Here is a 26686-nt window from a genome sequence, read left to right on the forward strand (position 1 = left end):
AGTCCTCCAAAGTATCAAGCACCGTTCAGCGAGAGTGATTAAGATATCCAAAGTCCTTCACCAGCAGAAGCGGCAAAGGTGCTGTAGATTTCTGGTTCCACTAAATGGTCCCCTCAATTTCCTTGTAAGCTAGGAGACGAGAGTAATTTTCTAAAACTCATCTCACGCACAAGATAGAAACGTTCGCCTTTCACCCACCACCACCACCTCCACTTGAGTGCTCGTAAAATGTCCCCCTGCAGCACCAAACACCTGATGCTGCTGCTGTAACTGTAGCTGTCGGCCAGCAGACAATCAAAGACATCCAGAAAATTATGCCACTGGAGAAAGTCAGAGCAAGACACAAAGCGGCTGGGTCTGATGCTGGGTCTCATGCCGGTACAAATTCTAGGGGCTTTTTTCTCCCAGCGACCCAGAAGTGTCACTGAGCGTCACTTACAGCACCGCTCAGCACAACTCCCAACAGCTTCTCTCCTATTTGTGTTCCCAATCAGTTCTGCTCTTGCTCTGTCCCCGGGTGCAATAGTAGTTGATTCATAATTGATATATTTGTAATATTTGTAATATGAGCGGACACACTCGCCTGCTGTGCTCACCTTTACACCTCTTTCCACTGATAAAGCACCAATAAAGCCCCCTGCGCTGCGCTGTGGGGTAAAGTATGCTGTATCAGAAGGGCGCGGAGTCAATGGTGCAGCTTCTTACAGCTCCTTGCCTCCAGCCTCCAGTAAGAACTTGCAAGTAAAGGGGGGGCCCCCAGTATGGGCTGGGCGGGCGGGCAGGTGAGGCGGCTGAATTGGACCCTTGGAAGGTATCAGTAGGAGCAGGGGTAACCTGCTTGTCACTCCTGCCACACGCTCATTCACAGAGCGGCGGCACCAAACAGCGAGATTCCCGCAATTGACTATAGAACCTCTAAGCACCTCTCCAAGGATACGGGCAGAAACGCGGGCGTGAATCACCCCCCGCGGTCGTGGTCACGGCCCCTGAGGGATTAGCAACACCCCCGGTAATACCGCGTTGACTCACTCGCTCTCGTGGCCTCCGGAGGGATCAGCGGGAGCAACTCCGCGACAGCACGCCACATCACTGACCGCAACGCTCTCTCGTCCAAAACAGGAAATCACTTGGCAGCCGCCGACAAGATGAAATGGGCCGACCAGAGCACTGTGGGGGGCCGAGACTCAACACACTCAGCCCGGATTGACTTGGCTGCCCGGCTGCACGCTGCACGCAGTCCACGGCTGGATGTTAGCCCCCGTAAAGAGAGAGGCAGCGGTGTTCAGCGGAGAAGCCGTGGTTCACAGTTAGTGTCTTTGGTGTCTTCCTGCGCGCTGCAATCGGCTATCGGCAATCGGCAATCTCCTATCGCCTATCACTCAGTAGTACATTGAAAGGTCTTTTTTCGTTGATCACATAAAGTCGGCTGACAGCTATGTCAAGCCAGACCTGTATATCCATGTAGATAAGTTGATATCCCATACTACTCACAAGTGCACAACTCAACTCTGAAGTCTAAAGTTAATGATGGAGAGGGAAAGGTAGGGTGCTGGAAATGGAAAACAACAGAACATTCTTCAGAACTACCCTCCTCCCATATGTGCTGCTGCAATACAAAAAGAAATACTGTAAATTATCTACTTATCTAAGACACTTTAACAGCAGTACAGAGCCAAGACTGTGTCTCCCTGTGGGCTTTCCTGTGAAGGGTGAGTGACATACCCAATCGGTCTGTGTCCAGAACTGCGTTAAATGTACCTGTGCACTACATTGCAATGACTAATGATGAGTGTGTACTCAACATAACTTGTATATGTATACTGGGATTCGCTTGTATCTGAAGCCTGTTTTCTGGTTCAATAAAAAGATAAAATAAAAAATAAAAAAGACTGTGTCTCCCTCGAAATGTGGAAAAGTAAATTCTGCCATGTTCTGTGTCCCTACGTGTCATCCATCATATGTTATGTGTGCATGATTAATATGCATATGTATTCCCTATGTTCGATTCAAGACGCAATTATAGTTGTGTCCACCTCTAGTATGCCAGTTTCCAGTTCTCGTGAATACTACGAATATCAGGTCTATGTAAAGCTACGTTGCCACGTCTCTCAGTGTGCACGTTATTTCATTGTAAAGTCCCCGTTTCTAGGCCTCAAAAGGGCCTGGACACCAGATTCAGCTCCTGTCTCCTGAAACCTCGCTGAGGAGCGATACAGCCCCCACCTGTATCCTCGACCCTTCACTTACTTCCTGCCTCGCAGTGCCCGGTTCAGCCTGGCTCTGCCTCTGAGTCTGCCAAGATAATGTTATGATTCCAGTTATCAGTTCAGTCCTCCTTCTCTGCATTCCTAAGCTACTGAACTGCATCAATAGTTTCCGTCATTGTCTAGCCTTTCCGGCTCCATGTAAGAGAAATACAGCATTTAATGGTCATTTAATATTCTTCATCACGCACTACATGTAGAATAATGCATGGTCCAGTCTAGAATCAAGTTAGCCTTTCCCCTCTTGACTTCTAGTTTATATCAACATGTTCTCTAAACATCAGATACTAGATACTGCTTAGGTACATGTCGCCCTGACTCTCCAGACTTCAGTCTCTGCTCCTAGCACAGAGTTCATAGCCCCCAGTTTCTCCTAGTGATACGTCATTGCCAGCTTGCGCGCACCATCAGGTTAGAGGTCCCGGCTCCTTAGGTAGCCCCCTCCATGTTTCCGCCCCATTCATGACATATTCTGTTACGTTTGCATCACATGTCTATGTATACGCCCTGTTACACCCACTTTCACCCTTATCTTTCGCGACTGCTACGCGTCACGCCTATTGCTCCACCCACTGCTCCGCCTATCATATGTACTATAATGCAACTGTTTTACTATATATGCTTGTGTATTGTTATTAAATGCTAGCGCGCTCATCCCAGATCCAGCCCCGGCAGCTGCTGGGCCCTGCCATCCTATTCCTATGCAGGTTGTCCTGTTCCTGTCCTTTATGCTGTAATAAACCTGCGAAACTCCTACTACCTCGAATCTTGACTCTTATTTATTGAGCTATCTGTTATTCATTTATACATTCAAAAATAGGGTATTATTTATTTATTTACCACATAATGGCGCCCGAATAGGGACTTGCCCTTTCCCCACGCGCCGGTGAAGCCACGCCGGCCCCCTGACCCTCTGCAGCCGTGACGGAACCATACCGTGCACGTGCAGATATTTCTGCTTCAAGTATCCCTCAGGCCCACGGAGGAGACGGAGGAGGCGGTCCAGCATCCAGACGAGGCGGTGGAGGAATGCGGCGAGTCCCGACCAGAGCCCAAGCCAAGAGTCCAAGGTCCGAGGTATCCGGAGGTCCACCCGTAACTTAAGTCCGAAGTTCGTTGTCCGTCGTCGAAGCAGTCCAGTCCAGTCCGAGGCCTTCCGTTCTTGCTGCCCGGTGAGTACCATTACTGGGGTAGTATCTAGACAGGGTCAATCTAATTGACTCTGGTCCGTGGGTTGGTGGTACCCAGACACACAAACGAAGTGTCCACTTCGGTGGATACGGGTCCTGACGTGTCTCTTTATGAGACCGGTAAGTTTCGTACTGTTTCAGCAGTGCATCTAGTTTCTGTTCCAGTCAGTTCTGTTCTCGAGAAAATTCATATAAAGTCATATATTCTGTGTTCCGTATTCCAGGTAGGATTCTGTTCGAACTGTTATTTCTAAATGTTTTTCATGTATTTTAATGTCGTGGTATGAATGGGGAATAAGTATCGTGTTCATTGTGTATTGTATTGTGTCTAGATTACAGTCCAGTCATGCCCTTGTTTTCAAAATTACGTCAGTTAAAAACTAGAAAGGGTTTGTTAGAGGAAGCAGTTCCAGTCCCGCCTAGGGACAGTCCAGGTCATTTTATGTATCAGAAGCATGGCATAAGTGCCATATTATATCTAGATTTATGGGTAGAGTATACAAAACAGTTAGAAGAAAAGTATAGATGGCCCGTATCGGGTACATGGGATGCCGAGTGCATCATGCGAGTAGAAGAGGCATTATGGAAAAAAGAAAGCCAGACAATCACAGAAAGATGCCATCGAGCTATGGCGTAAAGAAGCTCATAAAAGAACCGAAAAAGAAATCAGAAAGTCAGAATTAAGTAGAGAATCCTCGGAACGAGCACAAGAAAAAGAACTAATCGAGATAGGTGAACAAGTCAAAGCCGAACAGTCAGACAGACAGAGGAATGCCCTCATTAAGGGTATGTATCCTCTTCTTGCCGAGGGCTTGCCAAAAGCGACCCCGGAGGCATCCAGTAATTTTCCGCCACCACTAGTTCCGATCAAGTTACGTCACAAACCAACCGCAGCTGATATTTTCATCTCGTCCTATTTGGACGACACAGTCCCAGAATATGCAAATCCTGTTCCCGCTCCACCAGTCCCTGTAAATCAGGCACTTCCCGTTCCTCCAGACACCGGGGCACCCTTTGCAGCACCTGCTACGGTCCCCCCGGTCCAGCCCGCCATACAAGTCCAGCCCGCATTCCAATTTCCCACCCTGCCAGGACGAAAAGCATCAGTTGATGATTCTAGTCTAGGGGCCGCAGGAGGAGGTCCTCCTCGAACCCCGCCGCCACATAAGCGTTTAACGGCAGCCGAATTACATATGCAAGCGTCACAACGTACGCCCAGACTGTCTGTTGCAGAAATAAGAAAATCCCTTGCCGAATGCTGCTATGACCCAGTCCCAGGCGAAGATGATATGGTTTTATATTCATTACGCGTAAGAAATGTGGCCGAGTATCTAGTCACCCTACCAGATATGAAGGAAGATCTAGACAGAATATATCGTTTCATCCGTACAGGGGAAGATCCAGAAAGTATTAGTGATGTCATGTCCCAAAGGAAAGCTGAGACCCAGCTCATGATATTAAAGTTTCTGATTAATTGTCTAATAAGAGAACAAGATTACCCGTCCAAAAATCAGGCCGAAATGAAAGCCCTGATGAAGTGGAGTAATAGTATAGCCGAGGGTAAGCACAAGACTATCAGTGCTATGGAGAGTATGTACAAGAAAATCCGTAAAGAAATAATAAAGTTACACGAACAACGTAAAGCAGCACAAGTAAACGAGAAAGAAAGTAACTCTGATACTGAAGAGTTAGACGACGAGAATTCCGCCAGAATAGCGTATGTAGGACAACCTAGATTTCCAGATCGCCATTTACGTCTAGAACCCAAGTCTACATTCCATCATCCAGTACCAGACCAAGGTTCTCTAGAACAAGTATTTCAAGCTACCGATCACATTCTGAAATCACGAATCGGTTACAGTGAGTTAAGTACCATGCATGAACAAGAACTAGCCCGATCAGCAGTCCGATGGATTACTGATTCTACCACTTTTCCAGACGAAATAGTGGCACAAATGTTTCTGAAAATGCCCCCAGCCGAGCAACGACTGGTGGGTATGTATATGATTCAGCACCTCATTACTCTGTATGAGGGTCAACATTCTGATCCAGGTCCGTTACATGATATCCTGAACGAGTTACTCCAGTATAGATGGAGAGGTCTAGGTACCGATTTAATTAGTGTCATTCTAGAACAGCGCCACAAATATAGAACGTTTCTGAACCCGCATTTTGTTCATGTCTCACCCCCAGAAAGTAAACCATTTTACATAGACAGACAGAATCCGTTACGAGAAGTCCACCCAGTTAGAGGAACGGGTGGCGAAATGCAGCGAGTGTTTGTATACACTCCGATCACAAAGATGGAACTTCTGGAGATGAAGAAATTAATTCCCTGTCATGATAAAGATCCAGCAGGGTTCCATAGAGAATTAAAAGACATGCTCCGTATGGGAGAATACACGTATCCAGATATAATTAAAATGTTAAAGGTTCTGTTGCCCGCAGGGGTGTATGAAAAGCTCAAGGAAAAAGACTGGGAGGTGGGAGAGAAAAAGATCGATTGGGCAGTCCTAGAAGCTGAAGATAAGATACGAGTACCAGGTACCGGTCTCGGAGATAAATGTAAAGAATTACCTGAATTATTGATTCAAGTTTTACCCAGATTATTAACAACTAAAAAGGAAGACTGGGATGCAATCTCAGCCTGTAAACAGAAACAAGACGAAGATATTAGTGATTTTTATTCTAGATTCGAGAAATGTTTTAGCATCAACAGTGGCCTCAAGACAAGTAGTGAGTCATACCCTCACCTTTTTGTTACTAAATTAGTCGAGAATTCAAGTTCACCAATTAAAAATCGAGTTCTGAAAGTCGAAAGTACCTGGCAAGCTAATACCCCGTCCCAGATGTTGCAGATGCTCCAATACCACCAGAATAGGATCAGAGAAGAGCAAGAACATGAAAGAAAACGTATGAAAGACACGAAAATGAAAGTACTAGTTGCACAATCTGTTCCTCAAGACAGTCAGAAGAGGGGTCCGAATCAAGCCAGTCATCCTGCAGCTCCCGTTAAAGGGAATTGCAATCATTGTAAACAGCCAGGTCATTTTATAAATGAGTGTGCAGTTCTGAAACACAACATAGCTACTGGTAAGACTAAAGAAAGACCACGTCCGCCTAGACAAGAACAAGTTTCACAGACTCCTCAGTCACAGAATGCACCACAGACAGTTACAGCACCGCAGCCTATCGCTGCAACACAGCATGTCACACAGCAGATGTACCAGTATGCACAGTCTGAGTATCCAGAGTACCAACAGTATTCATGAAACAGCCTAGAGAGGGAGGTAGGCTTGCCTCTCATCGAGATACCTGTAGATCAAGAAGGTCCCTATGTTCATAGTCAAGTATTAGGGAAAGACAGAAAGTTTTTGATCGATACAGGGGCAAGTAGGACCACAATTAGTCACGCCGAAGTTCCAGGGGCTCCGCTCTCAGGCTCAAGAAATGTTTCCCTTGGATTTTCAGGAAAGCCTATCGTAAATGAGATCTCAAAGCCAGTTTCTCTAGAAGTAGGTCCATTGTCCCGCACTACGGATCTGTTACTTACTAAGTCATGTCCAGAAAACCTATTAGGCATTAAGACACTGAAAGAGTTAGGTGCAGTTATATGCTGTTCCCCAGAGGGAATACGATTGTTCCTACGTGACTTTAAGGGTCACTATGTATTACGAGATTTTGATTCAAGACTGTCTAATGTTCCACAGCACTTATGGGCGCAAGGTCCAACTGATGTTGGTTATATGCAAATCACACCCTATCGTGTGACTCTCAAGCCAGGTGTAGTGTTACCACGAATCAGACAGTACAGATTGCCACCTGAGGCTGTAGCAGCCTTATCCAAAATTATTGACGAGCTCATGGCTCAAGGAGTGGTTGTAGAAACTGACTCCAATGTATGTAATTCTCCGATCATTCCAGTCATAAAACGTACTGATCCAAATGCACCCCCAGTATATCGATTAGTGATTGACCTACGAGAGCTTAATAAGTGTATTATTCCTCAGTACCCAGTTGTCCCAGACATCTCTTCCCTATTAACAGCCATTGATTCCGAAGCCACGTTCTTTACTGTAATCGACCTCAAGAACGCGTTTTTCAGTGTTCCCATTCATCCAGACAGCCAGTTCCTTTTCGGATTTTGTTTAAATGGAAGGAGCTATAAATTCACACGAGCTCCTCAAGGTTTCACAGAAAGCCCTAGCATTTACAGTCAAGCACTTAAAAGACAACTAGACAACATTCACATGCCAACTGACACTGCCCTGCTCCAGTATGTCGATGATCTACTGATCACAGCCCGTTCTGAACGTGCTTGCGAGCAAGCATCCCTTACAGTCTTGTATTTCCTAGCCGAGATGGGGCACAAGGTGTCCCCTTCTAAGCTTCAATTCTGTGTCCAGCAAGTGGTATACTTAGGACACTTACTGTCCAAGAGGGGTAGGCAGTTGACACCAGACCGTATCCAGTTAATAGCGAGTCTTCCTCAGCCCAAGACCCAGAAGGAGGTACGTGCTTTTATTGGCCTTACTTCTTATTGCAGACAATGGATTCCTCAGTATGCATTTCTAGCCAAACCACTGATACAGTTAACGACACAGGAGGCAGCCGTATCGACTGTTCTCCCTTGGACATCTGAACATACACTTAGTTTCAATGAGTTAAAGAAAGCTTTATGCCAAGCTCCAGTTCTAGCGACACCGAACTACAGTAAGCCTTTTACACTTTTCGTTACTGAACGCGAAGGTACAGCATTATCTGTTCTCACACAAGATCAAGCAGGACAATACAAGCCATGTGCTTATTTTTCGAGCACATTAGATTCTGTAGCCCAGGCTCTGCCTGCGTGCCTCAAGTCAGTTGCAGCCACAGCACTAGCTATCAGACAAAGTGATTCCATAGTATTAGGACATACCTTGACAGTATAAGTTCCACATTCCGTGGAAGTTCTTTTGAACCGAACACAAACTCAGCACTTGACAATTGCACGTTTAACAGGTTATGAATTGACACTGTTCCAGCCACACATAGAAATCAGACGCTGCAACATCCTGAACCCTGCTACACTGTTACCATCAGTTACTCCGAATTCTGCCACACATGATTGCGTGGAAGTAGTTAACATTACGACAAAGCCAAGACAAGATCTGACAGATATTCCATTACTAGAACCCGACCTGACACTTTATGTGGATGGTTCATGTATGAGAACAAGTACAGGAGAACTAGTCGCCACGTATGCAGTGACTACTGACACCGAAGTTATTGAAACACACCGTATTGACACCCTGTCCGCTCAAGCAGCAGAGCTAGTTGCTCTGACACAAGCCTGCATACACGCCAAGAACTTGAAAGTTAATGTTTACACAGATTCACGCTACGCATTTGGAGTCGTACACGACTTCGGAGTGCTCTGGCAGGAGAGAGGTTTCATGACTTCTCATGGAACCAAGATTCAGCATGGTCTCCTTATTCAAGCTCTGTTAGATGCCATACACTTACCGACATCTATCGCTATCATGAAATGCAAAGCACATACGAAAGTTACTGACATTATTTCCCAAGGTAATGATCTAGCAGATCGCACAGCCAAGCTTACAGCACAGACTCCAGACATTCCAGTTAATCAGACACATACTCCAGATCCGACTACATGTATGACAGTTAAGGACCCTACTCAAGATGTCATAGACATCCAGTTACACGCTACTCCCGATGAAATCATGAAATGGTCCGAACAAGGAGGGGTCCAGACAGATCAAGGATGGTTAACGAAGGGTAGAGCCACATGGTTTCTCCCCGACTCTATGGTTCAAGTCATTATTAATACCGCACATAGTCCAGCACATTTAGGAGAAAAAGCTATGTTAGACAGTATCCAGAACATTTGGTTCAACAAGCATTTACGAGCTGCAGCCAAGCAGAAAGTCCGTACCTGTATGATATGTTGTCAGTTTAATCCAGGTAAAAGTGTCCCGGTGGAACAAGGTGGATTCCAGCCCCCTGACCACCCTTTTGAAGTCCTCCAGATGGATTATATTCAGATGGAGCGATGTCGAGGTTTCAAGTATGTCCTTGTAGTTGTATGCGCTTTGTCCAGGTGGACAGAAGCATATCCAGTCCCAGATTACACAGCCGCGACCACTGCCAAGCAGTTGGTTCGTGAGTTCTTCCCCCGTTATGGACTCCCTAGAGTCGTATATTCTGACAACGGCCAGCCATTCTCATCTGAGTTGATGAAGCATGTTTCCCTGTTGTTAGGGTACCAGTGGAAGTTTCATTGTGTACGCCATCCTGAAGCAGCCGGTCTCGTAGAGAGACATAATCAGACTCTGAAAATCCGTATCGCCAAAGTATGCAAAGAAAAAGGTGTGGACTGGCTGGTAGCTCTACCAGTTGCTTTATTTTATATGCGCATGGTCGCACATTCCAGATCAGGTCTGTCCCCGTATGAGGTCGTTTTCGGCCGCCCCCCTAACATGTGGGGTACTCCTAGACCCCGAAGTATTACCGATGTTTCAAGTAATATGCTGACAGATTACCTAGCTTCCTTGATGTCTGCCCTCAACTCATGTCGTTCACAGGTTGCCGCCACATTTCCAGACAATACCGAGGTGGCACCGCATGAAATCGTTCCAGGATCCATGGTGTTGGTGAGGAATTTTGACAGATCAAGTCCGCTGGAGCCTCGCTGGAAAGAGCCCCGACAGGTCCTCCTCACCACCCGTACAGCCGTGAAGTTGGAAGGTCGCAAAGGCTGGGTGCACCTTTCTCATATAAAAAGGTTTTATGGACTGAAACCCGTCTTAAAGAACATTTCCCAGGATTTGAAGGATTGCCAAAGCACCATTTTTAAGGACTGTCCCGCAAAAGACAATGTTACTACACCCCCCCTGTTAGAGAAAACTCCGCAACAGGAGTATAAGTTAAAACTCCGGTCTAGTAAAATAAGTCAGTCAGTTTGATTGTCTAAGTCCTCCCCTAGGTGAAACGGTTAGACTGTTTCTGACATGTATAAAATAGACCCCCATAGTGAGAGAGTCAGTCAAAACTCAATCCGATGTATCGTTTTTCTAAGTTTCATATTATTTCTCAGCATTATGATTTCCTGCACCAGTTATGCATTTTACCTGTATCTTCCAGTTCCTCATGTAAATATGTCTTCTAATGCTACTGTAGAGCACATGTTTAGTGACCTACCTCCCCATGAACTCTCTTACCGCCTCGCTATGCGAAATAATTCCTTTATCCGCATGTTACATTACTCACACCAGACCAGCAATGCCACTAATTGTTGGGTGTGTGGTCGACTCCCCCCTTTCCAGACACCGAAGGGAGTTCTGCCACTTTTTCCTTATCCATTTTCACATAATGGTTCGTGTGGAGCATGGTCCACGTTAACGTCATCCTCAACAGATATGTCTTTTCTTAACAGTACATGTTTTCCAGACAGGCAAGGTCTCCCCCACAGAACAGGGTTAGACCTAGAAAATGAAGTGTATAATTTAGGTAATTATTCTTCGAATTTCATGGTCCTGAATGTTCAGTCTGATACTACCCCAGACTTACCTGCTATTTCAGTATTACCAGTCAAAGGCGAATTATGTGTCCGAAATTATGGTTCTGTACATGTAGGACATAGTGATTGTACTATTATTGTCAAGTATAGTGACAGTGGGAAATCCATTTTCAAAGCTTCACGTCATTCTTATTTTATTTGTGGTCAAACTGCATATGTTCGTCTGCCCCTCGATTGGGAGGGAACCTGTTACATTGCCTTCCTACTGCCACCTGTTTTCCTAGCCCCACCTGATTATCACAGAAACACACATCTAGTACACATTAGACATAGAAGGGAGTCCCCAATTGTCGATTATACTGAAACTGCTCTAGAACAATATACAGATTTCAATAGAGGTTTCTTTTTCTTTATAGGACCTATCCAGAATAGTAAACTGATCCGTAGGTTAACAAGAACCCTCGAAGCTGTAGTAAATGAGACTGCCTCTGCTCTAGGTAACTTAACCGAAGAGCAATCTGCTATGAGATTTGTCGTTTTACAGAATCGTCTCGTCCTTGACGTCATACTGGCCGATAGGGGCGGGGCCTGTAGAGTCATCGGATCTAGTTGCTGCATTTTCATTCCAAATAACGCGCCGTCTGTTTATTCAGCTATAACCAGACTCCATAAAATTGCCCATCTGATACACCAAGATCCAGGCACCTGGACATGGTCCGGTTGGTTCTGGAATATAATTTCCGCATGGGGATGGAAAATATTGTCCTTCCTAGGTATTGCAGTAGCGATCATATTCAGCTGCTGTCTCTGTATACAATGTGGCCCTGCGATTTGCGGCATTTGTGCTACCTCTTGTATTCCTAATCCCAAGCCCAGTTCTAAATCCCGTTCCAGGATAATTCGAGACGAGCAAATGATACTGTATGAAATGATAGATGGTATCATGAATATTGATGTTTCCTGATGGAAACGTAGTGACAAGGAGGGAATGTGGAAAAGTAAATTCTGCCATGTTCTGTGTCCCTACGTGTCATCCATCATATGTTATGTGTGCATGATTAATATGCATATGTATTCCCTATGTTCGATTCAAGACGCAATTATAGTTGTGTCCACCTCTAGTATGCCAGTTTCCAGTTCTCGTGAATACTACGAATATCAGGTCTATGTAAAGCTACGTTGCCACGTCTCTCAGTGTGCACGTTATTTCATTGTAAAGTCCCCGTTTCTAGGCCTCAAAAGGGCCTGGACACCAGATTCAGCTCCTGTCTCCTGAAACCTCGCTGAGGAGCGATACAGCCCCCACCTGTATCCTCGACCCTTCACTTACTTCCTGCCTCGCAGTGCCCGGTTCAGCCTGGCTCTGCCTCTGAGTCTGCCAAGATAATGTTATGATTCCAGTTATCAGTTCAGTCCTCCTTCTCTGCATTCCTAAGCTACTGAACTGCATCAATAGTTTCCGTCATTGTCTAGCCTTTCCGGCTCCATGTAAGAGAAATACTGCATTTAATGGTCATTTAATATTCTTCATCACGCACTACATGTAGAATAATGCATGGTCCAGTCTAGAATCAAGTTAGCCTTTCCCCTCTTGACTTCTAGTTTATATCAACATGTTCTCTAAACATCAGATACTAGATACTGCTTAGGTACATGTCGCCCTGACTCTCCAGACTTCAGTCTCTGCTCCTAGCACAGAGTTCATAGCCCCCAGTTTCTCCTAGTGATACGTCATTGCCAGCTTGCGCGCACCATCAGGTTAGAGGTCCCGGCTCCTTAGGTAGCCCCCTCCATGTTTCCGCCCCATTCATGACATATTCTGTTACGTTTGCATCACATGTCTATGTATACGCCCTGTTACACCCACTTTCACCCTTATCTTTCGCGACTGCTACGCGTCACGCCTATTGCTCCACCCACTGCTCCGCCTATCATATGTACTATAATGCAACTGTTTTACTATATATGCTTGTGTATTGTTATTAAATGCTAGCGCGCTCATCCCAGATCCAGCCCCGGCAGCTGCTGGGCCCTGCCATCCTATTCCTATGCAGGTTGTCCTGTTCCTGTCCTTTATGCTGTAATAAACCTGCGAAACTCCTACTACCTCGAATCTTGACTCTTATTTATTGAGCTATCTGTTATTCATTTATACATTCAAAAATAGGGTATTATTTATTTATTTACCACAGAAAGGTCAATTCCATCCAATTGTAAGCTTGATACTTTGTGTTTTAGTGTGCCTTCATTAAGCAGCCATACTTCTGCTGGCTCAGGCACCTGGATAAAAAACACTAAATAATCAGAGCTAAGTGGAGGGACGGAACTGTTTCTGTGGAAGCACACAACGTCTTGCCAATCAAGACATGTACTTCTGTCCACCAGCAAGTGGTTGGAGCCAAAGTCCCTCCCGTTACTGGTACGTCTGTTTTCTGAAAAGGAATGCTTTGCACTAATGAAACCTTGTGATCTTGCTAACATTGAGATTTTTAAGCCTAAAACGGTATCTTGTTTGTTAAATAACACTGCACAACGTGGATAAACTTGACATATTTTTATGTCTTGGTAGAATAAAGTTTGAATGTGTTTCATTGGCAGGGACAGCTACTTTCACAAGCTGTTATGATGAAATGTGTATTAATTCAAGGTTGCACCTAGTTGTCATTGCAGAAGAGCACATGGTGTCACCATATTTGTTCCCGCACTGGTGGCGGCTGTGAGACACTTCATGTTGTAGAATTACTAGAGATTTTCCCAATGTATTAATTTGCAACTGTTTCACTCTACTTTATTCTGATTGGTTTAGTTAATGGAAGCCATGTACAACCTTAGTAAATATATGAAATCCTTTGTTTCGAACCCTATAAAAGAGTATTCTTTTGCAAGTGTAGAGAGAGTCTTTTCTTACTGACCCTTTCTTGGCGGTGCACCAATGCTGGTTTTCTCTCCCATTTTGTCCTTTGAGATTTGCTGACCTGACCTTTACTAAGTTCTTTGATTGATTTATGTACTTTAACTGGGATTTGCACTCTTTCGTATTGATGAATTGATCTTGACTGTTCCAATTGATTTCTGTATGGCAAATTTCTGAAAATAAACTTCTCTGTCATTTTTGCAGGGATCAAAGCGGTTCTACGTGATAGATTGAAATTGCCATCTAGTAAGGTTTAAACTGAGGGAGACGTTCAGCAGGGAGAACAAAAATCCGCCAAGGGATTAAAACTGCTACCAGTCCACAGTAATGCAAGGAGTACGAGTTGTAGCACGCTGTCATTAGCACTTCTGAAAGTATTTGTTATAAGATCAGGTAATAGGTGCACCGCCAGGCCAGACCTAAAAAGGGCTGAGCACCAAGAGAGGGGTTAGCTAGCAAGCGGTTAATTTCAGTCCAATTCCTTTGTAAATTTGACTGTCTAAGGAGAGCAACAGCAAGAAGTTGATGCTCATTACTAGAGGCTGGAGAGGGATTGAAGCACTGATGTAACAACACAGCCATCACAATCTAGATCTCTTAAACTAATAATGGGCCTGATTAGAGAAGGGCATTATGGAATGAAACCACCAAATTGCCCTCAGCGACTTTTGTTGACATTCAATTGAACATCCTCTGCTGGACCCTCCACTAGGGTTGTCACCTGGCTGATTTTCTGCCGGCAACGCTGGTATTTTAATGTCTCAACTGGTACAAAAAATAAGAAAAATCACTTAAAGCTAGTATTTTTTGCTCTTATACTCTACATACTTCAAACAGTAAATATAAATTGAAAGTACTTTTAAATGTGTTCTAGAGCAGCTTTAACGATCCCTTACTAACGATTAAAGTAAATAAAGGAAGAAAAGTCAGTTACAAATGAATGCATACAATTTTGTAAAATCTCCTAATTCATATAATGTCCGGGCCTTTGCAGACTCTTAAAACAACAACAAACGTCCGGTATTTTTCTCCTGGAAAGGTGGTGTTAGACCTGGCACCATTGGCGTGGGTCTCCCTTCCATTTTTGCTGTTGCCTCATGTGTTTTTGCTGTGTTAGATGCTTTGCGCACTGTGCCACTACTATCCAGTGCCACAGTGCAAGTACTCCCTATTGTAAATTGATGTATGGATTAGTGATTCCATGTTTGGCTACTTTGGTTTACTTGTCAGACCCTAGTCTAGTGCACTGAGTGTATCAGGGCGTGTAATCCAAATACTGCTGGTGGGCCTGCAGCACTGGTTGTGCCACCCACAGAAGCAGCCTTGTAAAATGTGTCTACGGTCTGCCATTGCAGAGCCTGCGTGCAGTCTGGTACTGTCTTGCTGACTGGGCAAGTGCACCCACTTGCCAGTCCCTAAACCTTCCCTTTTCTTCATATTAGTCACCCCTATGGTAGGCCCAAGGGCAGGGTACATTGTAAGTATAAGGTAGGACAAGCCCTGATGTGTGTGGTATGTCCTAATAGTGAATTACAGCCAATTTTGTTTTTCACTATTGCAAGGCTTCCTGTTCTCCATAGGCCAGAATGGGCTGTTAGAGTTATTACATTTTATAATCCTAACAGGCTCAGAGAACATGGCAGAAATTCGAGTTTAGTATGCCTAAACTCAGAATAATAAAATACATCTTTTAGTGAAGTTTATTTTAATATTCTGTGTTTGCAAATACCACTTTTAGAAAGTAGGTCGTTGCTTGTCTAACCATTCAAACCTGCCTGTGATAGGATGTGTATTCCATGTCTGGTTTCTGTGAGTGACAGGGCTGGGGAATTCCAGGACACAGGCTGAGTCACCCAGTGGTGAATAGAGAGATCTGCATCTAGATGGGAGGGAGGAGTGCACCGGAACTCTGAATAGTGCTGTGCCTGCCTTCCACAATGCTGGCTCCACCCCCTGGGGAGCGGCTGATGTCTCTGCCCTGCACACTGAAAGAAGAGAAGGAGTCCTGTAAACAAAGTGCTCCAGGACTGTACTTGCCTTCCACAATGCTGGCTCCACCTCCTGTGGGGAGTCTGATGTGCATGCCCTGTACTGTGAAAGGAAAGGAAAAGTCTGGTAAACAGAGTGCTTCAGAACTGGGTTGGACTGGGCAAAGGCCCCTCTCCCCTCAGAGAACAAAGGATTTTGGGGTATAAGTATTGGGACCCTGCTCCCAAGAAATTAGATCAGTTTTGGACTACAAGAAGAAACATTTACTGAGGAGAGGAACCTGAAGAAACTGAAGAGAGACTATTCCCAAGCTGAAGTGCTGCTTGGGGGATTGGCCTGCAGTGGTTGCCTTACTGCCAAAGGAAGGAGAAAGGAACTTTGTGTACTTTGCTTTCAACTTGTGAAGGATCTCCAAGGGCTTGGAAAAGAGCTTGCCTCCTGCTGAAGTCTCAGGGACAACAGACTTCACCCCCCAGCTCCCCAGAGTTCTTTTGGAAGTTCCTGCTGCTGTTTTGGGCCTTCTGAGGAACTTCATTTCGCAAGGAGCTGGAAGCGCGACTCAACGAGAAGAAGCGTGTCGCCATCGCAACTCTGGAGAAAGGAGGGTGTCGCCGCTGGAACTGTCGCCTACACCACATCGGAGAGAAGCGTGCCGCAACGAAGAGGAAGCTGCTGCCGTCGCAACTCCGAAGGAGGGTGTCGCCGCTGGAGCTGTCGCACTGCACCGCATCAGGAGAAGAATCTCGCAACGAGATTGGAGCGTGTCGCCGTCGCTGTGCCTGCTGTCGCAACTCTGGAGAAAGGAGGGGTCGCCGCTGGAACTGTCGCATTGCACCACATCAACCAAGAGCACCTCGCATCCCCGACAAGCGTGCCGCTGTCAGAGCTGCTGCCGTCACTGTAGTTGTCGCATTGAGCGGAAGCTTCACGCATCGTGTAGAAGAGCGTCGCCGCTGGAGCTGTTGTCGTCGCATCGTAAGGGTGTCGCCGCTGCAGCCCACGCATCGGACCGAGAGTTTCTCGCATCCCCGAGAAGTGCGCCGGATCTGGAAGATCTTCACGTATTTATTTCTTTACACCTGACTTTGCCGCATTTCCCATCGCTGCGACATTGCTTGTCCTGGTAGCGCCACGCAACTTAAGGTACATTGATGCAGAGTGTCGCATCTAAGAACTGAACTGCACTAAGCTTAAATCTACCATCTTAAAGTAATCATAGTGTGTATTTTTGTTGTTTATGGTCTTGTGGTAACTCTATATAAAGTCTACTTATTTTTTATATAAAACCTGTGTGGTGTTGTTAGACGGACCGGGAGGGTCGGCCGAGGATAAGGGGAGAGGTCTCCGGGGAGAGCCGTCTCCAGTGAATCGTACAGACAAGTAACTTCCCCCCCACAGACGGACACCACACAATGATAAAGTTCAACGATACTTTATAGGCAATTCTTCAAGTACGGTAGAATGGTACAAGGAGGTCTGGACTCAGGGGTCCCCTCTATTCTGGACTCTGTTTGGGAAAAGGGTAGCGGGACAGTCTTGTTACCAAAAAGATGGAAATAGCTCTCAATCCTCGAGCTCGGTGGTGTAGATGAACGGGCCGCGGCGGAGCCAGCAGGTCCCGAGATGGATGAAGGAAGACGACGGTCCGCGGCAGAGCCAGCAGGTCCCGATGAAGGTGGTGGTTACAAACGGTCCGCGGCCACGCCAGCAGGTCCCGACGACGATGAAGGATAGGGTGGTTCCCAAAGCCGCGGCAGCGCCAGCAGGCAAGACGAGGGTGCACAAGACAGAGCTACGGCAGCGCCAGTAGTCCGTCAAGGATGAGTTCTTCTTTGCGTCTCTCGACTCCAAGATACAACTCCCGTCCTGCTCTGGAGCTGCCCCAGTTATAGGGCTGGTGTGCTTTGATGTCCGGACCCTCGCACCTGGAGGTCGGGAGGTCCGGGATGAGGGAGTCCCGACACCCAGCAGGGGGGTGGAGCCAGCGCCCGGGGAGGCGATGGGCGAGCGGCACTTGGCGGGGGAGAGCCATCGACACCTCTTGCTCCCATTGACTGACCAAGTAGCCCGCTCACCTCCTGGGTGGACGTTGGTGCCGGAATGTCTGAGGCCTGGCCAGGCCCAGGGTTGAGGTCGATCGGGGGCCAGGCGGCCTCGTGGTGGAGTGTCCAAGATGGCGCCCAGGATGGGCGCGCAGGCCGGTAGTGGGTCGGCCTACGCGGTCAACAGGTTCGAGTGTAGGGGTCCCTGCGGGGACGGTGGACGTGCAATGGTGGTGTGTGGTACTTGCGTGGCTGGGCTCGGGCCTGGTTGGGGCGGGGGAGAGCGGCCCTTCATGTGGCCTGTCCAACATGCGTCCCCCCCAGCTGAAGGCGGGGAGAGTTACCCATCCTCTTGGGGACTCTTCTCGTCGAGGCGGAAGAACCGGGACAGGCCATCTGCGTTGGCGTGATCTGGCCCAGGCCGGTGTTCAACTGTGAAGTCCATCCCTTGTAGGGAGATGGACCAGCGTAGTAACTTCGGGTTTTCCCCCCGCATCTGCATCAGCCACTGCAGGGGTCGGTGGTCGGTCTGTACCCGAAAGGGTGTGCCAAAAAGGTAGGGCCGGAGCTTCTTGAGGGCCCACACCACCGCGAAGGCCTCCCTCTCTATGGTGCTCCAGCGTTGTTCCCGTGGTAGGAGTCGCCGGCTGATGAAGGCCACCGGTTGATCACGGCCTTCGGTGTTCACTTGAGACAGGACTGCCCCAATGCCATGGTCGGAGGCATCCGTCTGGACGATGAACTCCCGGCTGTAGTCGGGGGCCTGGAGCACAGGGGCGGAGCACATGGCGGCTTTCAATTGTTCAAATGCAGCTTGACACTCTGGGGTCCAGTTGACTTTCTGGGGCTGATTTTTTGACGTGAGTTCTGTGAGGGGCCTCACGATAGTACCATAGTCTTTCACGAACCTTCGGTAATAGCCCGTGAGGCCCAGGAAGGCTCGTACCTCGGTCTGGGTGATGGGGGGCTGCCAGGACTGGATGGCGGCAATTTTTAGCTGCAGAGGGGCCACCAGGCCGCTTCCCACCTGGTGCCCGAGGTAGGTTACAGACCCTTGCCCAATTTGACACTTGCTGGCCTTGATCGTGAGGCCAGCTCGCTGAAGGGCTTGCAGCACTGCTCGGAGGTGGTGGAGGTGCTCGGACCAATGGTTGCTGTATACAGCGATGTCGTCTAGGTAGGCGGCGCTGAATCCTTCGAGCCCCGCCAGGACCTGATTGACGAGCCGTTGGAATGTTGCTGGGGCATTCTTCATGCCAAAGGGCATGACGGTGAAATGGTAATGGCCATCGGGAGTGGAAAAGGCAGAACGTTCTTGTGCCCGGGGTGTGAGGCCGATTTGCCAGTAGCCCGCCGTCAGGTCGAAGATACTGAGGTAGCGGGCAGCTCCCATGCGGTCGATTAGTTCATCTGCCCGGGGGATGGGATGTGCGTCTGTCCTGGTGACCGCATTCAAGCCCCGGTAGTCGACGCAGAACCGGAGTTCTGGTGTGGTGCCGGGGGCAGCTGCTTTGGGGACCAGTACTACAGGGCTGGCCCAGGGGCTGTCTGAGGGCTCGATGACCCCGAGCGTGAGCATTTTGGCTACTTCTTCCTGGATGCAGGCCCGTACCCGATCTGGTACGCGGTAGGCCCGGTGGCGGATAGGGGGGCTGTCCCCCGTGTCCACATCGTGCGTACACCAGGAAGTGACACCTGGGGTGAGGGAGAACAGGCTGGCGAATTGTGACAGGAGAACTCGGCACTCCTGGCGTTGCTCTCGGGTGAGGGCCTCTGAGAGTCGGACCCCATCTACGGAGCCGTCTTTCTCCCGAGTTTGTAGAAGGTCAGGGAGGGGCTCGGAGTCCTCTTCAGCCCCATTGTCTGTGGCCATCAGGAGGCTGAGTTCTGTCCGTACAAAGTGCGGTTTCAGTCTGTTAGCGTGGAGGACCCGGAGGGGGTTCCGGGAAGATTCCAAGTCGATGAGATAGGTAGCCGGACCCTTGCGCTCGACCACTTTGAAGGGCCCTGTCCACTTGTCTTGTAGGGCGCAGGGTTCGGTGGGGGACATCACCCATACCTGTTGCCCAGGTTCAAATTCGATGGAGGAGGCATTCCGGTCATACCACCTTTTCATGTCCTCTTGACTGGCCTCTAGGTGGGCTTTTGCTAGTTCTCGGAATCGCCGGGTCTGGTTGCGGAGAGTTAGGAGGTAGCGGAAAACATCTGGTGGGTTCTTTAGAGGGGGCATCTCCCAGCCTTCCTTGACTAGGCTGAGCGGTCCCCGCCCGGGGTGTCCATATAGCAGTTCAAATGGGCTGAAGCCCAGGGACTTCTGGGGAACCTCTCGATAGGCGAAGAGGAGGCACGGCAGCAGCACATCCCACTGGCGACGGAGGGGCTCTTCCAACCCCCCGATCATCCCTTTGAGCGTGCGGTTGAACCGCTCAACGAGTCCGTTTCCTTGAGGGTGATAGGGGGTCGTGAACCGGTAGGTAACCCCGCACTGTTGCCAGAGAGACTTCATATATTTCGAAATAAAGTTTGTGCCTCTGTCACTGACGACCTCCCGGGGGAAGCCCACCCGGGAGAAGATCCCCATCAGCGCCCGGCCGACTACCGGGGCTGTCACAGTCCGCAGGGGAACAGCCTCCGGGTAGCGGGTGGCGTGGTCCACTAGCACCAGGATGAATCGATGGCCTTGTTTTGTGCGCGGGTCCAGGGGCCCTACGATATCGATTCCGACCCTCTCGAACGGGGTGGTGACCACGGGAAAAGGTTGCAGGGGGGCTTTCAGTTTGCGGCCGCTCTTTCCACTGGCTTGGCACGTGGGGCAAGATCGGCAATGCTGGTGTACATTGTCCCTCATTTTGGGCCAGAAGAAGTGGGTCACCAGGCGGCTATAGGTTTTGTCTTGACCCAGGTGTCCTGCCAGGGGGACATCGTGGGCCAGGTTTAGCAGAAAGTCTCTAAAACGGAGGGGTACCACTAGGACTCGGCTGGCCCCCAGCTCCGCGATTCTTTGCTCACTGTACAGCAGATCATTGTCCCAGTAGACCCAGTGAGTTCCGGAGGTATCCCCTGCGCTTTGGGCTAGCGCTTGCTGGCGGAGTCCCTCGAGGGAGGGACAGGTCTTTTGTTCTTGGCGAAATTGTTCTTGCGTGGGCCCCCCCTCTTGAGGCCACTGGTCGGGGTTAGCGAGGTCTGGAGGTTGAGCTGGTTCGGGGGGGACGTCACGGTCGGTGGTTTCGGCGGGGGCGACCGGAGGCGGTGGCGCCGGCCATTCGGGTTCCTCTGGGCGGGGGTTGGCACGGGCGGTCATGGACCGGGTGGTGACGCACGCCCAGTCCGGGACGCCCAACATCCCCAGGTGCTCTTTTCGTTCGACTGCTGCCCATGGAGAGCTTTCCAGGTCATTACCCAGGAGGCAGTCTACGGGGGCATCATCTCGGACCGTCACCTTCAACATGCCGGAGACCCCTCCCCATTCGAAGGGGACGCAGGCCATCCGACACAGACTTTCTGAGTTATCGGCTGAACGTACAGGGCAGAGAAGGTTTGGTAAGTATTGTTCGGGGGTCACCAGGTGACAGCGGACGGCTGTTACACTGGCCCCAGTGTCACGAAGGGCTTCAGCCCGGCGTCCATTGATGCCCACCCATTGGCTGTACTTCTGGGTATTAGCGGGTAGGGGGACCCGCGGGACCATGTCTCTCCCCCCTAGGCAGGCGAGAGCCATGGCGGCTGGCTCCCATTCTTGGTGTTCCTGTTCATATTCTTCTTGTTCCTCTGAGATCTGTTCCTCCCCCAGAGCAGCAGCGGCTACTTGGCGGGGTCTTGGGCTCTGGTACTGGGGGCAGTTTGGGTCGTTTGCATAGTGTCCGACTCGTTGGCATCGATGGCAGGTACCATTGGTTCGATATCCCGGTCGCGCTGGGGTGCTGCCCCGGTTGGCCGGGGGGGTGGTGCTGGTAGTGGGGGTGACCGGAGCGTTGCTTCTTCCGCGTCCTTGGCCTCCTCCTCCTCGGGGACGGTGCTGACCATTGTTGTTCCGGTTCTGTTCGTAGGACCCATTTCGACCCACTCTGGTGATCTCCCACCGGTCAGCTTCGGCTGCGAGCTGCCGGGGATCCGTTAACTTGCTGTCGAGGAGGTGCTGGCGAAGTTCAATGAAGCAATTGTTCGACAGATGCTCCCATACCATAAGATTGAACAGTTGTTCGTAGGTTGTGACCTTGCTTCCTTTGATCCAGCCCTCGAAGGCTCGGCTAAAGTAATTGACATAGTCCACCCAAGTTGTACCCGGGATGCGGGTGCAGTCTCGGAACCTCTGACGGTACATCTCGGGTGTGAGGCCATAGCGGGTGAGGAGTGCAGCTTTCATATGGTCATAGGAGGTCATCTGGTGGTCCGGGAGTTGCAGCAGGGCGTCGCGGCCCTCATTGAGGAATCTCCCCCACAGACCGGCCCCCCAATCGCTTCTATCGATCCGGTGTGCAGTCATAGCGATTTCATAGGCCTTAAACCATTGCTGGATGTCGTCCTCTCGGAAGTATTCTCGAACGACATCCTTGGGGATGTGTACCTTCTTCTCTGTTGCCCCTGGAGTGTGGGGTTGCTCGGACACCCCTGCTTCTTTATTCTGTTTGCGTAGGTCGATTTCAGCTAGTTTCCGCTCATGTTCATATGCCAGTTTTTTTTCCTCGAGCTCCCTTTGTCTCTGTTTCTCCTCTCTTTCTTCTCGGAGACGCAGGTGCTCTAAGTTGATTTTCTGTTCGGCCAACTTCAGTTCAACGTCCATTTTGAGCCGGGCCATTTCCAGCTCGTGTAGTCGGGTTCTTTCTCGTTCCTGGATCTCGTCTGGCGAGAGACCCGTTCTTCGCTCTTCAGGGGCCATGGGGGTTTGTGCTGCGATGTTCTGATCGGGGGTTCCGGCAGCCCCGGTTTCTGCCCAAGATTCTAGGGCCTGCTTAAAGTCATCTTTGGTATTTAGTCCGGTGGTAGCGATACCTAATTCGATACAGAACTGTTTAAGTTCACGATGGCTGTACTCATCCAATTTCTCCATCTGGAATTTCTCCGTTGATCCGCTGTCTTTAGTTGACATCGTGATTCGCCGTGGGGTGAGCTACTCTCTGTACGGTTTATGCGGTGATTCGGATCGCGCCGCTGGCCACCAATGTTAGACGGACCGGGAGGGTCGGCCGAGGATAAGGGGAGAGGTCTCCGGGGAGAGCCGTCTCCAGTGAATCGTACAGACAAGTAACTTCCCCCCCACAGACGGACACCACACAATGATAAAGTTCAACGATACTTTATAGGCAATTCTTCAAGTACGGTAGAATGGTACAAGGAGGTCTGGACTCAGGGGTCCCCTCTATTCTGGACTCTGTTTGGGAAAAGGGTAGCGGGACAGTCTTGTTACCAAAAAGATGGAAATAGCTCTCAATCCTCGAGCTCGGTGGTGTAGATGAACGGGCCGCGGCGGAGCCAGCAGGTCCCGAGATGGATGAAGGAAGACGACGGTCCGCGGCAGAGCCAGCAGGTCCCGATGAAGGTGGTGGTTACAAACGGTCCGCGGCCACGCCAGCAGGTCCCGACGACGATGAAGGATAGGGTGGTTCCCAAAGCCGCGGCAGCGCCAGCAGGCAAGACGAGGGTGCACAAGACAGAGCTACGGCAGCGCCAGTAGTCCGTCAAGGATGAGTTCTTCTTTGCGTCTCTCGACTCCAAGATACAACTCCCGTCCTGCTCTGGAGCTGCCCCAGTTATAGGGCTGGTGTGCTTTGATGTCCGGACCCTCGCACCTGGAGGTCGGGAGGTCCGGGATGAGGGAGTCCCGACACCCAGCAGGGGGGTGGAGCCAGCGCCCGGGGAGGCGATGGGCGAGCGGCACTTGGCGGGGGAGAGCCATCGACACCTCTTGCTCCCATTGACTGACCAAGTAGCCCGCTCACCTCCTGGGTGGACGTTGGTGCCGGAATGTCTGAGGCCTGGCCAGGCCCAGGGTTGAGGTCGATCGGGGGCCAGGCGGCCTCGTGGTGGAGTGTCCAAGATGGCGCCCAGGATGGGCGCGCAGGCCGGTAGTGGGTCGGCCTACGCGGTCAACAGGTTCGAGTGTAGGGGTCCCTGCGGGGACGGTGGACGTGCAATGGTGGTGTGTGGTACTTGCGTGGCTGGGCTCGGGCCTGGTTGGGCCGGGGGAGAGCGGCCCTTCATGTGGCCTGTCCAACAGGTGTCCATTTGTAGTGTTGTCACTGGGTTACTGTATGTGGTCACAACTGCTTAACTTACAACGCCTCTGAAATAAGCCTTGACTGCTCGAGTCACGCAACCTAGAGGGTGAGCAGGGGTTATTTTAGGTGTGTAATCCCCTTTCCCTGACTAGAGGAGAAAGTCCCTATTTGTCACAAGTACCTACCTGTGCCAACTAGAGAACCCCAAATCTAAGAAGTGGCGACCCTACGACGCACAGATGGCTGATTTTAGCGCTGGTGTGACAATCTTTTTTGGCTCCTTAACTAGCAACCGGCAAAAAGTGCACCTCATCTCTCCATAGCCCCTCTCTCACATGCATTTAATTTGTTTTAAAGCGCTGGTAAAGACCAGCGTTACTAATCCACTCAGCTAGCCACATAAAATAGAAATCTGTTCTTTGCAACAGACCTATTAACCCTCTCTGCTACTTTATGGTGATTTAAAACTGCCACTAGACCGTGGGTACTGGCAAACATTTTCCGCAGGGCCAAAAAGTTCGGTCTTTGCTGTGACCAAGGGCCACATTGATGCCAGCAATGTAGCGGTCAGGAGCCGGTGGAAGTGTAAGGTGGGCATAGGAGAAGCAGCGCATGTACATCTAGTGGTTGAATTGCACCTGTGAACGATCCCAGCTACCCCACTTGATCAAATTGTGTGATGCTAGGCAACTGTTTTATTTCACTTTGCTTCTTTTTTCTTAAGTATTGCATGAAAGAGTACCTCGAAATACTTGCCTTGAGTATGTGCCCTGTACAAAATCTTCTCGTGTTTGATTTATTAAACTATAAGGTTGTCCATATATAATAGCACCCCAGGCTAGCCGAGGGTGCATATAACAACTGACTTGCCTCTTAGTTCACTATTGACATTGTTGTAAGGATGTTTCTAATTCATGTTTGAAAACTGTCAATTTACAAAAAAACACAGAACACACTGCAATACACTGATTTACACCAAACATATTACAGTGAAAGGCGTTTACATGTTAATGTAATATTACGTTTGTTGCAAAATTGTTTAAAATTTAAGGTGTTCTTAAAGTTGAGTGTTACACAACACCTTCTATGCGCTTTTTTTTTTTACTTCAGTTCACCTCTAAATAAATAATTGCAATTTATTTAATATCTTTAGAAATGTTAGCCCTTTGTAAAAATAAACAGCAGCCTAGTGCTGCTGTTCAACAGAGGCCACATGTAAAGGTCAGGAGGGCTGCATGTCGCCCCCGGGCCATACTTTTGAACTTCACTGCACTAGGCAAAACCCTCATCTCTCTCTAGCAGGAACATTAATCACAAATGATCTTGATATTTTAATTGCTGCCTGAAAGTGGAAGCCCAAGGAACTCTGCAGCAGGTGCTTTTCAATCTAAAGTTATTGCTAAACACAGCCTCTACCTTGAGGTAGTTTTGATACAAACTTCATATGTGTTGAAAGAAATGCAGAGCACATTAGACCATATGTTACACATTTCCAACAGTAGAAAACATTGAATAATTGAGCATTCTACAGGTCACCGTCTTGAAGCAAGGAAACCAGATTTGCTTTGCATTCAGTACAGAACGGTAGCACTTAGTTTATTTTAATTTAAACTCCGCGATTAGAATAAAGAAAATGAATGATGTAACAAAAAAACGGTTCTGAGAACAATACTCCTGACTCCAAAAAGAATGCAAATTTCAGCGCTCCACGCCTCGCTATCGCAATTAGCCCCACCTTATTTAGCATGAACAAGCAAGTGATTGGTTGACTCGCAGACCAGCTGGCTTCAGAGTCATCAAAAATGGCGGCTAAGTGATTAGCGTCCCTGAACGAAGCTGTAGGGAAAATACCTCTCTGCTCGACTCTTACCAGTACTCCACCACCATATTGACCGGCATGTTCACGTCAGCTTCCCCAGCCTCCGCGCCGTCCACTCTAACTCCAGCACAGGTTTAGCTACCACAGGTGTTCAGAAAAGAAGCGTGCGTGACGTCAGGATCTGGGAGAAGCCTGCAGGACGTGTACTTCCGGCCTTTCTGTCACTGCAAAGAGTCACTCCCCCTTCAGCAAATCAGATTTCCGCCTTTGCTTAGAACCGCCCCTGACGCTCCCACTGTTCTTGATTAATAAGAATACAGACTTTGTTCTGTTTCTTGTGGCAATAAATCAAATGGATTTTCGGGATTCTCCAAATGTAATGTTGGCCGGGAAGGACTAATGCTTTAGTTATGTATTGCTTGACTTATAAGAAATATTTCACGTGGTGCATCCGGTAGAAAAGTGTAAAATGAAAGGAAGATGATGTCAAATGCTTCCTATTGACCCAGTGCTTGAAATGCAAGACAAAATACCCGAATGCGTACAAACACGGACCCAGGTGTAGCATGGGAGTTGGAGAAAGGTGACGACCGATCAGTAAAAGTCGTTTAAAAAAAAAAAAACTTTCACCCTATAGAAATGGCGCAGACATATGAGAGCAACAGGGGGGGGGGGGGGGTGAGACAGACGCGCTCCAACGAATGGGGGCGAGAGAGGGCAACATGAGAGCA

General features: G+C 48.9%; 1 protein-coding gene across 2 annotated transcripts in view; it reads right to left on the reverse strand.

Moving 5' to 3' along the window:
- The window catches only part of MIEN1 (migration and invasion enhancer 1), a 66105-nt gene extending 39906 nt beyond the window's left edge, over positions 1 to 26199 (reverse strand). For both annotated transcript variants that reach the window (XR_013595078.1, XM_078645661.1), the window contains exon 1: positions 26007 to 26199. Coding sequence is in view for 1 of the 2 variants with exons in the window: in XM_078645661.1 (XP_078501787.1) it covers positions 26007 to 26035 (29 nt within the window). In the remaining variant the exon portion in view is untranslated. The remainder of the gene's footprint in view (positions 1 to 26006) is intronic.
- Positions 26200 to 26686: the final 487 nt, after the last annotated feature.

The sequence above is a fragment of the Lissotriton helveticus genome, chromosome 5_1 (genome assembly GCF_964261635.1).
Source record: "Lissotriton helveticus chromosome 5_1, aLisHel1.1, whole genome shotgun sequence".
In the NCBI taxonomy this organism is placed as follows: domain Eukaryota; kingdom Metazoa; phylum Chordata; class Amphibia; order Caudata; family Salamandridae; genus Lissotriton; species Lissotriton helveticus.